The 15,643-nt window shown below is 32.5% G+C and overlaps 1 protein-coding gene across 16 annotated transcripts in view; it reads right to left on the bottom strand.

The window, feature by feature from the left end:
• KTN1 (kinectin 1) overlaps positions 1–15,643 on the bottom strand; it is an 89,092-nt gene that overhangs the window by 23,946 nt on the left and 49,503 nt on the right. For 12 of the 16 annotated variants that reach the window (XM_081049882.1, XM_081049873.1, XM_081049877.1 and 9 more), the window contains 14 exons: positions 12,682–12,716; positions 12,124–12,214; positions 11,378–11,446; positions 10,719–10,756; positions 9,939–10,029; positions 9,720–9,788; positions 8,581–8,618; positions 7,868–7,958; positions 7,725–7,793; positions 7,199–7,236; positions 5,278–5,368; positions 3,400–3,468; positions 1,870–1,907; positions 390–480 (listed from right to left, as the gene is read on the bottom strand). In XM_081049882.1, the coding sequence (XP_080906008.1) occupies positions 390–480; positions 1,870–1,907; positions 3,400–3,468; positions 5,278–5,368; positions 7,199–7,236; positions 7,725–7,793; positions 7,868–7,958; positions 8,581–8,618; positions 9,720–9,788; positions 9,939–10,029; positions 10,719–10,756; positions 11,378–11,446; positions 12,124–12,214; positions 12,682–12,716 (918 nt within the window). The remainder of the gene's footprint in view (positions 1–389; positions 481–1,869; positions 1,908–3,399; positions 3,469–5,277; positions 5,369–7,198; positions 7,237–7,724; positions 7,794–7,867; positions 7,959–8,580; positions 8,619–9,719; positions 9,789–9,938; positions 10,030–10,718; positions 10,757–11,377; positions 11,447–12,123; positions 12,215–12,681; positions 12,717–15,643) is intronic. The other 4 variants (XM_081049883.1, XM_081049874.1, XM_081049875.1 and 1 more) reach the window with 1 other exon arrangement.

Here is a 15,643-nt window from a genome sequence, read left to right as displayed (position 1 = left end):
ACTTTTGGTTTACAAAAAGGCTAGCCCAATTAAAATAAAAGGAAAACTTTGATTTTAAAATGTTGAGCTGAAAGAATAATTTTTCAAAATAAAAGTTCAACAGAAAGTCAACAGTATTTTCGTAATTTTTTAAATCTGAAGCTATAATTGTAGCTTCAATATTTAAAATAATATTCAGAGGTGTACCAATTGGTCTTTTCATTAAAAAAATCTGCTCTCCAATAAAATTACCCCAATAATCCTAAAAATCCACACACAAGAGTACTTTCTTACAAGATTCAGAAAATACCTAACGTGAAAGTAGATTTAAAAAATTGTGAACCATGATATTTCAGTGAAATAACAACAACAACAAAAAACCACTTTTACTCTGATAAAGATTTGCTTACATTGTTTTTCTTCCTTTGGTGTTCAACAGCATCCTTCAAAGAATCTAACTCATTCTGGAGATCCGTTATTTCTTTCTCTCTTTCTGAAATTCTAAACCAGAACATGAATACATATAGCCATATTTTAGGTAAACAGTGCATATAATCCTTGTTACTACAAAATAAAAACAGCAAGTAGATGCTTTGAAAAATGCAAACTCTTTAAGCTTAGCTGTTACCTTAGAAAGCTTATCCATGAATTCTAATTTATAGAAGTAATTTTTTAAATAATCTTTTACAATATGACATGCTGACATTTGTGTTAAAGAAAAAAAATCACCCCCTAAGAAACAGTTCATGAACACACGAACCGCTATAATGTAGTTATTTCGATCTGGTGCAGTGAAGTAGCTATTTTCAAAAGAGTGAAAATTGATGTAGAAGCATTCATTCCCTTAAATATATTTTTTCCTCCCAGAGGTAATAAAATCAGTTGTGACTTTCTTTAGGTGGATAACCCACAACAAAAGTATGCTATTAATGTGAGGTGGGTCTTCTCTTGTCATTTTCGTAACAGTCTCAGGATTCATGTTTTTCTCCTCCTACCTAATGAGTTAGTTATATCCCAGAAATGCATAAAGCAATGGGAAAGATTCACAATTCAATTCTGTTATCGTTGAAAATAGCTTAGGTAGCAAGTTGAACAACAAATAGCTGTTCCCTAAGGATAAGGCTCTACAATAAGGGGGTGGTAAACTAGGGCTGAATCTGACCCACAGTCTGTTTTTGTATGGCCCAAAAGCCAAAAGCTGATTTTACATTTTTAAAGAATTGTTTTAAAAAAAGAGAAAAGAAGCAGAGACCTAAGTTTGCCTACTCTTGTTCTATATAAACTCAAGATTCAATTTAACATTAAATAATTCTAAACTAGTAAACCACCAACCCTGAAAACCAATCATGATGGAGTAACATTTAGATTACTTTCATCACCTAATATTCTTGAAGTGGTTGACATTTATCTGAAATGACTTTAAATGTAACCTCTTAGAGAAAAATGAAGGCCAACAATAAAAGAAAAATATTTTAGCAAAAGTCTCTCTAAAAGAGAGCAGCCATAAAGATTATTGATAAGTTTTCTTTTTTTTAATGCAGAAGCTAAACCAAAATTTGGATCATTCAATTCTACAATTATGTCAGAAATAGTAACATACTTTAAATAAGTGGTCTTCAAAGTATAGATTAATTTGATTAGTGTTTTCGGAATGCCTGAAAAAAAATCAGCATTTCCCTCAACAAAATGTTCAAAGAAATCCAAATGACACAAAAAGGTACATTCATTAGCTCAGCCAACGGCACAGCTAAGCCTACAGTTTAAGAAATCCAAATAGAACTATAAAAATTATGTGACCATTTACATAATATTAAATCGCTTATTTGAGAACTGATTAGCACATAAAAATAGTTACCACTTCCCAAATTATGAATCAAAATTATTACTTACATTTTTAATAGTGCTTCATGAGAGGAAAAAGAAGATGCCTATTAAAAAAGTTAAATGTTATTTCAAAACAAAGCTTTCTAAAAGATTTCAAAAAATTAATTCTTCTCAGATATAAATTAAGGCAACACCAAAGGTAAAAAAAATACCATATGCCTGTCACCAAGTAATTTTAATAAAAATATGTACAAATTTATAAAAGGTACTGAGTGCTAAATAAAATCTTCATTGTCACTACATACTTAAACCTCTTGATCAATTTCCTACTATGTATAAAGCACCGAATTAATAACTTAAAATTTTCATACTGCACATTTCATATTTGACTACATTAAGTTTCCAAAAGTCAACAAAATACCATAAACAAATTCAAAAGAAAAAGTAGAAAGTTAGTTAACTTACAGGTAACCAAAAAGTTAATTTTACATAATATGTAAAGGTTATATAGCCCTTAACATATATATTTATTCCTTGATGAATACATCTGTGGGGACAGAGCCCCAGAGAGCAGTTTCCAGGCTCTTGGTCTCACATAGAAAGGTGCTGGTTCAGGTAGTAAATGGCCATCAACTGTGACTGGATGGCCATCAGCTGTGGCTGGTTGGCCGTCAGCTATAACCAGTTAGCCATTGGCCACTAATATAACTGCCGTGGCTACACTAGCAAAACATGGGGGGCTAGCAAGAAGATAGATGGTGGCGGAGCCTGCAAGCAGATCAGTGAGGGTTGCAAACAGCGTGGCTCCTGCTTCCTGTGTCTCCAACCCTGCCGCCAGCGAGAATATAGTGATATGACTCCCCTACTTATGGCTCCATGGGTATTTCGCCATATCCTGCGTTCTTATGTGGGGAGAAGGACCAGAGACCCCGCAGGCCGCCCCGCACGACAAATGGCGCAGCGAGCAGGGTCCTCCGCACGACAACATCCCAAAAATTAAACTACTATAAGCTTATCATCAACAAGAACTAGTTTTTCTTGCCCCTCAAGATGCCTTCTAGTTTATCCATATACATTCATAAAATAAATTAATTTAAAGGATATTCTGGTAACATCTTTAAGAAAAACATTGTTTTTTTCCAAAGCAGAACTGTCCTCAAAAAAGTATTTTAAATAGTGGTAAACTATTGCTTATAATATCACACATTTCTTAGTTTCTCTCCAATTACTGATGTTTTGTTTGGGGTAAGGGTAGTAGGATATACACATATGTTAAAACTAACCTCTACAGGATTTTAACTGACTTGCTAAGAAAGCAATTCTAGAGGATGTGAAAAACACACACACAAATACATACAGAGCCGGAATACAGATAGTAATATTATTTGTGTATACTTTGTAAATTTTAGATTTTGGATATGGCGGAGCAAACTGCTTTGTTTTTCAGGACATTCGATAAACACTTATAAATAAAAACACATACTTTATTCTTAATGAAAAGGCAAAGGGTATTTATAGTACAGTATTTATAGACAGTCATGGGTTATATAATTTTTCACCACATAAATAAAAGGCAAGCCATCTAATAGTACCTACCTGTTGGTAGTTTTGTTGCTGAAGCTGCTCAATTTGGGATTTAAACAATTTGTTTTCATCTTGTACCTCCTATTTAAACAACAATTAAATATCAATACCTGAACAGAGATTTTTATTTTCCACATAAACTTTGACACGTATCATACCAATCAGGAAAATTCTAAAATAGTAATAATTTTAAAAGGATGTAATAAGCCCTATATTAAAACACATTATAAAATTAGAATAATTAAATTATTTAGTACCAGCCTGGGAGTGGGTATGTCTCGATGGAAGAAAAAGAATATAGAAACAGACCAACTACCTATAAAAATTTATAACAGGGAGACATTTCAAACCAGTAGGAGAAGTTCTCGTGATATTTTGGGCTAGACGTTACTTTGTTGTGGGGGGCTCTCCACATACTGTCTAATGTTTAGTAGTATCCATAGTCTCCAACCACTAGATTGTAGCAGCACCCCTCTCCCACCAGCTGTGACAACCAAAAATGTCTCCAGGTATTTCTAAATGTCCCCTGGGGGCAAGAACTACTGCAGTTATCATGGATTTTTTAATAATGTGGCTAGCCATTTTTTAAAGTTGAAATGCTATCCTCGTAACTTAAATTACAATGAATAAAATATCTAAACAAAAAATAAACTATGCACATGTTAGAAGAAAACTTCGTGAAAATATTTTTACGATCAGAGTGAGAGATACATTTCACTCCAAGACTTAAAAGTCAAAAAATTACTTATATTTGAGTACATCAAAATTTTAAACTTCCATAAGAGGGGGAAACATACAAATGACGACATAAGAAAAACTTAAGAAAACAAACCACCTAACATCTGACAAAGACTAATTTCCTTTATCATGTTAAAAATGATCTTATAAATTAGTAAGAAAAAAATCAACCCAGAAAAAATGTGGGAAAATTTAAGGCCAATTCATATACAAAAGAAAACTGCTTAACTTTTCTCACAATCAAATGCAAATTAAATAATCTAACCATCTGTAAAGAATACCAAATGTTTTCAATCTTGTCAGTGTTGGAGAGGATGAAATAAAATGGCCCTCAGTTGGTGAGAATATAAATTAGTAAAAACACTTTTGGAGGGTTAGTATTATCTAACAAAATTTAAAATAAATCTAGTTGGGAGGGAGAGAAACTGTGATGTAACCAACTACTGGAGCATGAAACGTGAGCAAGAGTAGTACAAGGCAATGCAGGCATCTAAAATTTGCTATGACGTCAAATGAATGTTCTGCAAGTACTTCCAATATTAATTACATGAAGGTGAGGAGTTGCCGGTTTTCGATTTTAACTCTCTCTTCAAAAAAAACAAACAAAAACTGTATAAATCTTTGACCCAAAATTTCACTTTCAGAAATTTAAAGGGCAGATATACAAGGAAAAGTATTGAAGTATTGGAAATGTGTGGCCAAGGATATTCACTGTAGAAGTGTTGTAACAAGAAACCCAACTCTAAATAATCTAGGTATCTGTAAACTAGAATCCGTAAACTAGAATTGGTTGTGTAAATGATGACACAACCATACGAAAGAATATGATGAAGCTATTAAAAGTTAAAGATGAAAATGTGTTTACTGACAAGATCTCAAAAACATTATTAATTGTGGGTAGGGGAAGCAAAATACAAAAGTATGTACGGTTAAATACCGTATGTTTAAAAAGCAAGTATACACAAATACATTTTATGTATGGGCACTTTCTCAAAAGATATACAAATGACAGTAAATTATCTCAGGAATAAGAACCAATGTCTAGGTAGAAAGGACAGTCATTCTGTATTCTATTTTCTCTTGTAGTAGCTAAAATAGTGTTAAAAACATGCAAAGATAATGATTTACACGATTTTAAGTCAACATATTCACCTGTAACTGCTTTGTTTTGCTAGACAGATCACTCTCCCTCTCTTTCAGCATAGTTTCTACTCTTTTCATTTCATTTTCCTTTTCTTTCAACCTAGAATTTTTACAAACACATTATATTTAGTTATACACATAAAAAGGACAACCAGACTCCAATATCATCTGTAAGAAAAAAAAGGATAGCAGAAACAATGCCTATCAAATTTCTCCCCATATTATATCAACTTATAAATTTGTTTTAAAAGACACTTATTTCCAATATTATTCAACTTAAAGTCAAGTACATCCTAAAACTGGTACAGTTTACTTTCTACTTAATATTTCTTTCTTAGGCAAGTATGGCTGTATATAGGAGGAAAATCTGAAATAAAAATCATAATTAGTTGACCCTGGAACTTTACTCTTAACCCTTTGTACTGAAGAGATGCTACATAAAATTTAATCTGGTTCTCCCTGACCCAACACAGACATGTCTTACTGTATCCAGCCCAAGTGAATCCTACTGACCTTGTCATCCTAAACACAGACCTCTCTAGCATAACACTTAAAACTACTAAAATGATCTGTTTAATTATCTATTTCCTCAGTACAGGAACCCATTTTAGCCATTTCAGTATTCCCAGTGCACAACTGTAAACTGATTTAGTTTAAGAGAGCAGACTTTATAGGATAAAAAATTTTCTAGGATAAACGTCTACAAAGGAAGGAAAGGAGAGAGGGAAGGTTGAATAGGTGGAGCACAGGAGATTTTTAGGACAGTGAAACTATTTTTTGTAATACTGTAATGATAGCTGTATGTCATTATATATTTGTCAAAACCCATAGAATGTACAAGACAAAGAATGAACCCTAATGGAAACTATGACGTTAATAATAATGTATCAATATTGGTTCATCAATGGTAACAAATTGTACCATATTAATGCAAGATGTAAATAACAAGGGATATGGGGGATACAGGAAGTCTATTTTAATATTTTTCTGTCAACCTAAAACTGCTCCCCCCAAAAAATATTCTATTAGTTTTTTAAAAAAGAAAAAAATATGTGAGGTAGAAATAAATCTGAAAGCATATACTTTAGTAATCTGCATGCCTACTACAAATAGGCCACAAACGTCTCTAAGCTTTCTATTAGCAAATGTGACAACAGCACCTTGGCAGTTACACAATGCGCCCGAGATAATCAGTTGTAAGTACAAATGAGCAATCTTAGTGCCAAGAACAGAGACATCGCCTTTGTCTTTGTAAAGACAATGACCTACTAGATATCCCCAATATCTTACTTTTAAAGACACAGATTCAAAGGTTCACTTCTTAAACCAATAAAGACTAATGGCATCACATCAAAGCAAAAATCTCTTAAATTGTATAGGGGACCAAAAAGATGAAGTCCAGATACCCTTCTCACAACTATAAACTGATTTAGTTTAAGAGAGCAGACTTTATAGGATAAAAAATTTTCTAGGATAAACGTCTACAAAGACTGGTATTTCTTATGCTGATCAGATTCATATTTTTACTATTCAAGCACAGTATAACTGATGTAACAGGTACCCTTTTCCCCGATAACCAGATTACTTTTATAGAAAGATTCATATTATCAAGATTTTGGCAAATATTATCTTCTGGTTAATTCAAAGATATTCTTTCAAATACTAAAATAATTTAAATTTGAAATAAATCTAACCTCTCTTTGCAATAATTGCATTCCTTGTTTTAAAAAAAACTGGATAAAGGCTCCGTACCTGAGAGCACTTAAAGGGCCTCTGTTTTATTATTACCAAACAGACTTAGCTTATTTGCCTCTGGACTATAATTCTACTTAACAAGAAAGTTAATGACTTAGAAGAAACTCATAACATTCAAGCACATTCTGGAAAATTAGAACTTCCTCTTTAAAATGCTGGCTAAAAGTATACTTACACAGTCTCAAGTTCTTCAAATTGTGATGCAGAACATGCCTAAGAAACAGATTCACATTTTTAATTTTAACATCAAAAAGATAAGGTACTACAACACACACACACACACACACACACACACACAATCACTCACAATAAAATAAAAACATAATTATGTATAGTAAATTTAAAATTGGGCTATGTATAAAACAAAGACATGAACTTTCTTTAACTTAATTTTTAATATCCACTTCTTAAAGCATTACAGATTAATATACCAATTAAACAGACACCTAAGAATGAACTTAAGAGTCCATCTGAAAATGTAAGGATAGAAAATGCTTTTAGGCTTAGGTTAACAAATCAGGCAGTAACAGACTTGACAGAGATAAAGTTAACTTGTTTCATCAATAACAACAAAATTATGGTACAACAAAATTTTTATGGCAAAGCAACTCAGAGAACATTAACTTCTTTGCTTTCTAATTCAGTAAAATAAAGATTTCTCATTATTTATGTAATATGCTGTTAATCTGTTTATACTATACCTCTTTCAAGTTATGTTGTGCTACCTCCTGAACATGAGCTTTTAAAGATTCATTTTCTTCTTGAAGATCCTGAAAAAGAATAGGTATGAATTGAATTGACATCAAGTATAAAAAAGGTATTCATTTTGTTTTTAATTTCTCACCTGTAACCATTTCCCTCTATTGATTAGATCTTTCTCCTTCTCTTCTAAAACAGTCTTCATGGTATTCATCTGTTCGTCCTTTCCTTTTAACCTGACAATAAGATAACAAGAGCTATCAATTAAAATGTTACAGGACTATACAAAGCAAAAATACTGAAGAATGCCAAAGTTTATTTTAGTTGCATTCACAGCTGAAATTGATTAAAATAAACTAAAAAACAAATATTTTAAGTATAAAGGCATACAAGATTTTGGAGATATTAAATTAAGAAGCATTGGATGATTAAAGAAAAGAGTTTCATCTATCACTGAAAATCCAAACATTGAATAAAGTAGGGTAGCTCTACTCTCACCCCAAATCACCTGTTTAACTCAATACCAGCAAGTATAGACAGCTTATTATATAACGGTTTCGGTATGAATACATAGCCAAGTTTTATAGTGAGCAAAGAGCAACATGTCAATTTAAGGTCATATTCTGATTTAATGTCAGATTATAAGTCATGTAATACAAAACTTCCCACTCTATCCCCATCAAAAAGCCCTATCGGTTAAATCTTAATGAAAAACTCAAGTTCTTGAGGTCTTTTTGAGGTATAATTTGATATTCCCTAAAATATTACTTGAAATCAAATAAAAAGCTACGATTTTTGTAATTGTATTTAACTTACGGAAAAGTGATATTTAAGGGAAATTAGAGAAACGTTACTTACAAGTTCTGAAGCTCCTGAACTTGAGAAGTGATAGATAACTGAAATACAAAGAAAAAGGCAGAAAAAAAAGCAATTCATAATCCTTTCAATTTACCTTATTAAGCTTTACGATAAATTTTTAAAATGTGTACACTACCAATTACAAAGATCCTATCTGAATTATTCATGCCTAAATGAGATGTGTTTTGATTTTGCCTTCTCTTGACTCTAATGAGAGTAACAAACTAAAAATGTAAGGTAGGAGGGGAGGTGGTGACAAGGAATACAGTTATGAAGAATAAGTCTAAATAATGTGATACTTCTAAAATTGTGAAAATCTGAATATTAAACTGTCCACTTATCTCCCTACAATATCAGAGCTCTTCTCCTTCCCAGTCTTCAAGGCCAGCTACTCAACAGTACTCCCCATGGTCCTGCTTTAATCTCACACAGTTCAATAGTACCTTTTATCCCCCACTATCTTCTCATAGTCCCTTCAGATCTTGGCTTAGATGTCAATTCCCCAAGAGAAGACTTTCATGACCTCTCAATATATGTATTAAAAGAGTATGATCTTTTCATCATACCCTGCTCATTCAACACATTATCTCCAATCACTACCACAGTGCTTTGACAAGTAGGAGGAACTCAATAAAAATTGTTGAGTGAACCTATTGGATGAATGAATTAATCATCTCTTCCATGCAATCTCACCATTTTATCAATGAAGCCTTATAGATTAAATTCACCAAAACCCAACTATTTTCAGTAACCATTTCTACCTCTGAAATCCCCCAATGAAATCTGTACTTTGTTTTACAGGCAAAGGTTGAGCAATACATATTCTGTAACAAAACATTATGGTCCATGCAGTTAAAAAAAAAACACAAAGATTTACCAAAGTGTTTTTGTATGTTGGCAAACAAAAACGAATCATTAATACAGAAAACTTTTTAGGAAAGAATCTTTTAACAGTTAAAAGATATAATGATTAAAATATCAAGAACACTTTCTCAAATCAGGCAAAATACTAAGCACATAACCCAATATACTTACAGCACACTACTAAAAGTTTTTTTCTGAGTAACGAAAAAAACCAAGTAGCTCATAAATACACATACACTAACAAATCTATCATGCTATGGCTCTGAGATTTTTACCTGTTGAGCCTTTTCAAGCTGGGTATTTCCTATTTCTTCTTTTAGAGCCTCTATTTCCTGTTTCAAATCCTTGACAATGACAAAACAAGACAAGATTGGACAATGGAAACACAGAAATTGACATAAAATGCAATGTACAGACGAACACATGAAATTTAATGGTATTCACTAAAGTTGATAAACGAAAAATCAAACACATAGTTTTCTATCTCCCAATACCTGAATAGTTTTCTCCTTATTAGCAACTTTGAGAAGTTCAGCTTCCAGAAGCTCTTCCACAGACTTGATCTTTCCATCTTTTTCATGGATCCTTAGATAAACAGTGTTAAACTTAAGTAGAAATCACCAACTGCCACCAATTACAATATAAAATAGCACCAAATCATAAATAAACTCACCAAATGAACTCTCCCCATTTAAGTAAAATAGCAATATATCTTGCAGACACATGGGGAAAAAATACTTAAAGCTCTTCCTAAATGAGAATTAATCAGTCACTACCAGATGGCTGAGGCCTGTGCACACAAGGAGAAGCTGGTGACATGCTTCAAAAGTACACAGGAAATTTAAGATCTGTACCCTGAAGAACACTAAGGAGAATCAAGCTCCTCTCAATAATACTGGCTTCTAGGGCTCTGAAAGCTGTAGCAGAACTTACACACAATTACGGCATCTAACTTTACAGACACCTCAGAAAGAGGTGCAAGCAAGGAACTGATTTCTCTATCCAATAAAACCTGTTCTTTAACAGCTCCTACTGCAGAAACAGAAAATTAACAATTCAATGCCGTAAGTTAAGAAAATAAATGGAATTCTAAAAATAAATTTTTTAACCATCATATTGTACTAGAAAAGCACAACTTAACCCATCAATGAAAAATTTGGGTGAAAGTTAACCTAACTTACATCAGCTATCTCAACTACACAACACCAGATTTATCAACACTAAGAAGAATGGACCAAAAGAGAAAAACCAAGTTTAATAATGTCATTACTTACACTTTCTTAAGTTCTTCAACTAGAGATGCAAAAGAAACCTGGAAATATGAAGGTATACTGCTTAGTAATTTGCTCAAAATATAAATGAGTCAGAAACAGGGATGTATGTTTCTTTAAATTTTCCACTACACCAAAATCCAAATGGGAAAAGTAAACCCAGGTATTAATTCTATCTAGATTTTTTTAATGTCATAATTATGAAAAAGAAAAGCACTTTGAAAGTAAGTAGTTTCAAAGCTATCATGGTAAGTGTGGGCCAAAAGAAAAATCAACAGATAAATGTTGAAATTATTGAATTAATATTTCTAACCAAAGAGAAAATAAAACTAAAAGATTACCTAATTTCAGACAGTGCTTTCTACTATTATTTAGTGTCTTTATCTTATATGTGTATACTCAACACCTTTTATCATTGTTGTAAAAAGCAATGGCATCCTATCCAGAGTACTCCACCTAGTGCCTGGGATACATCAGCACCCAATACATTGCAGTCTCTATTACTGATAATCAAGTCACTAATCATGCACAGATTAAAACCATAATTGAAAATTAACATGTTGGAGAAGGGAGGAATACACAACAGATTTGCTATGTCTGAATATAAGAGGTTTGTCCATTGTTTAAAAGAAAATGGTTGCAGGATCTACTAAAAACATTACCTGATCATTTTGCTTAGCCTTCAAGTCCTGAACTTCTTTGGTCAGAGATGAATTTTCTGTTCTTATTGCCTTTTTCAAAGACATATAAACACAACATACTTTTATTTTCCGAAAAAATAGATAACTTCAAAATAAACTAGCTTGTCATTTTTCTTTAGCTGCTTCTTTCTCTCTGGAAGGCCCAGAAATCTCACTTCTTTCACATGTCTACAGCTCTGTAACTTCTAGAGCTAGCCAAATGGATTTTTAATTCAATTATCCCCACAAGTATTTCTGTTTCCACACCTCCCAACACATAGCATACCGCTTGTCACTTTAAACTCAAGTACATCGTTTATTTTTTTTCCAGTAACCCTATCTATCCTAATCAAGTTAGTTAATGATAATTATAAAATAGAACTGCGGTCTCTCATTCTCTGGCCTCCAATACTATTTCATGAACTTATGAAGTCTGCTAGTTATCATTTGGTTATAATTTGTGCGTGAGTGGAGGTGGGAAAGTATATACTACAAACCATTAACAACAGTAACTACTTAATTAAGGAAATGAAAGCTACAATCAACTATGCATTTTTGTATTTCTAATATAATCTTAAATTTAATGAAAAAATCATATAAAGTCACAAAATGTGGATAACTACGTAACATGAAGTTTAAAAGCTATCGGAAAAAATCTTACACAAATTACAGTGAAACCCCTTCATGGTCATTGAATAACTACAAGAAAAATCTATAAAATGCTTTACATTCAGTTCCTCTTCTTTAGTGGCCACCTGAATAAGTCCAGTTTCAAGTAATTCTTCCACAGTCTTCAACTTCTCATCTTTTTCTTGAATGCTGAAATTATAAATTTTAAAAAGTGTATGAACTATTTTCTTCTAAAAGAAATTAATAAATTTAATGTTTTTTATTAATTTGTATGAACTATTTTTCAAGGTAAATAAATGAATGATATCATTCATGAATGTTCTACATGGATCAACTCCTGTGTCTATCATTCCATAACAAACTTGTAATTCTAGAAACGTTTCTCAGGATCTTTGATTATGGTCTAAGGGTTACTTACTCTTTACCGATAAGTAACGCATTCAAGTAATGCATGCTTACAAGCTAGCCTAAACAAATAAATCATTGTCACACATGATACCCACAAACCTAATGTAATCCCTAATCAACGGTACCACTCTACCATTATGAAGTGCAAAAAGAATTTTAAAAATCTAGATTAACATAGTTAATCATTCTGTTACCTCAAATTTGGTAGAAGTTAGTCATTAAAAAAAAAGAAAATTTTAAACTCTTACCATTTTTCCATTTGTTCCACAACATCTTTATTAGGCTAAAATAAAAATCACCAAAAAAAGTTTAATTTTACCAAATTTGCATGACATAAAACTAGTTTAGAAATAGAATTATACTATGAAAATTGTTTAGTTTTAATCAGATCCAAAATTTAGGAAGATAACCCCTAGTTGAAGACTGCTAATAATTAAAGAATTATTTAATTTATAAAACACAAGACAGAAGAGAAGCAGCTATACAAAAGACAGAAAAAGAAGTATAAAATAAGCTGGCAAAACGAATTAGTATGCTATGAATAATTTTTTAATTACTATAAAAGAAAATCTTAAGGATAAGAAGAGAATCTGCCTTATTTCCTTTACATTAATTCAATTCTTCAAATATAAAAATTCCGAGGTTCTAAGGCCTCACAGGTCAGGAAGGAGGCTTTGTTCTTTCTTTTTATAAAATGATTTTTTTAATTGTCAAAACTTTCAAAAGGTGTAACATACATAATAGACAGGTGCATAAATCCTGTGTACAATTCAATGAATTATTATAAAACCACCACCAAGACTAACACATAGAATACTTTCAAATTGCAGAAACAACACATGAACACATTCTCCTTGCAAAGCATTAAAACAAGCCATGTAACCTGAACCCTGGCTTTGACCCCTTCCTGCCATCCCCATAGACACAAAAGTACCTACTGTCACAATTCATTGTGTGTCCAGAAGCAGGGCTTTCCCCTAAGCGTTCCCAGGCCTTCAAGCAGCTAAGCACCCTGGCAAAACAGATCTGGGGTCCTTTTCCTTGAACATTCTCTGCCATCCATTCCTACCTGCTCTCTCCTAATTTCACTAGTTTCTTAATTTATTTCCAATGTTATTCGAACTATTTTTCACAAACACTATTAACTTTTCCATTGCCAAATCCAAATCCCAAGATTCCACTTACATATTTCTAAAATTAACCCCCTTTTCTTCAATGCCCGAGGTTAGGCTCTCAGCTTTACTCATTTCAAATATCACAATACTCTTATAATTCTTCCCACTGCCTCTAGTCCACAGGATTATTTTGTGAGTACAGCAAGAACTTCCAAATGGGAAAAAATTTTCCTACCATCAGAAAGGAGACAGGAGCTGTCAAACGTACATTAAATCAGGTTTATAAACTGTGAATAATAAACCATGCAACAGGTTTACAAATTTTCCATTAAGATGGTTTTTGTCCATCTTTATGAATACCATCTCACATAAATACAACACAAAATTTGTAACTAGGTAAGGTGATTGATGTTAACTATACTTATTGTGGTGATCATTTTGCAATATACACAAATCGAGTCATTATGCTGTAAACCTAAAACTAATACAATGTTGTATGTCAATTATAGCTCAAAAAAAAAGACACTATTAAGTCCAAGTTTATCTGCACCTTAATCATTTAGTTGTATTTTACCTTTAGTCCTACATACTTCTCCCCTACATAAATTCAAACAGCTCACTGTCACCAGAGTGATTTTCTAAACTGCTAGACAAAACACACTTACTCCTTCTTACAACACCCTTCAGTGGCTCACCCACATGCTAAATCAAGTTCAAGGTCCTTACACAGCATACAAAGTCCTTCATGATTAGCCCTAGTGAATCTATATTCCTCGTACTTCATACTTCGCACTTCAGCAATATGCTGAATATGCCAGTGTTGCAACACACTGCCATAACTTTTAACACTATCCCCCACTTCAGCCTGGATTGCCCCTTAGCTGTTTGGGAAATTCATGGCCATTTTTCAAAACCAGGTTTAACTGTCGCCTCTCTCTGGTGCCGCTTTACCCTCACTCTCTTTTCAACAGAATTAATTATCTCTTCTTCCTAACCTGTACAAACAGTTCAAGAATTTTACTCATCACATTGTCCTGTATTACACATCTATCTCCACTCTAAGCCATATTTCTTGAGGACGGGAACCAAGTCTCATTCATCTCTGTAGCTTCAGCACGTAGCATAGTTCCTAGCATGCTCCTTAGTAAGTATTTAATGAAGTGGATTTCCTTTAACAAGGTCATAGTTTAACAAATACACTTGGTCAGTTGCTCATTGAATATTCAACTGCACAAAACTGACCAGCTTATTATCTATCCAACATTTTTACTTTATACATTATTGGTCTAATCTAATCCAATTTTTTCCTCCCTAGATTATTTTTAAAACTACGTCTTATAAAGTCATTTATTCTTCTGCAATAAAATACAACCAGGCAGCAGGGCAGAGAAAAAACTTCCTACTCCTATAGTTTTTACTTAATAATCTTGATCTTAAAATTCTACTAGAATGAGAATAAAAAAGTCATGTTCCTTTACTAAAAAGTCAAGATGCTCAAAAAAAAGACATCTAAGAACCCTTCCCCAAAATATGTTTTATTCTAAATAAATGAGATTTTAGTAACTGATTTATGTGTATCATCCATCCACAGGCCTATATGCATATTTACATTTAAGTCTTCATTTAAGACTTCCCTTCTAGTGTATAAACATGTTAACTTACCTGGTATTTGTTGTCTTTCTGCTTCCTACATCTCAAGAAACAACAACTTGGCACCATTATTGGTTTCTGCTTCAATAAACTCAATCTTTTCCTCCAGGATAAAAATCCATGGGGAAAAGGAACTAAATGTTTTTACATAACTAAACTGTTCATCTCTCAACTGTCACTTGGAATTCTGAATGCTGGGTGGGAAGGGGTTAAATAAAGGTGGAAATGAAAAAATTAAAATTACATTAACCTTTACCTCTTCTTTCATTAGTAATAGTAATAAAAATGACTAGAAAAAAGGCAAAGGGATGGTTCTTTGGTCTGCCCAGGTGAGACAGATAAGTCAGAACTATAATCAAAACAACATCAGTCATCTGTTTTCTATACTATTTAAAAAAAAAAAAACAGCTTTCAGAACAAGAGAAAAATTCTAAGAATTAATAGA

Source organism: Rhinolophus hipposideros, assembly GCF_964194185.1.
Source record: "Rhinolophus hipposideros genome assembly, chromosome: 5".
NCBI classification, from domain to species: Eukaryota; Metazoa; Chordata; class Mammalia; order Chiroptera; family Rhinolophidae; genus Rhinolophus; species Rhinolophus hipposideros.
Note: the sequence above shows the minus strand (reverse complement) of the source record. Positions and strands in the feature narration are given on the sequence as shown.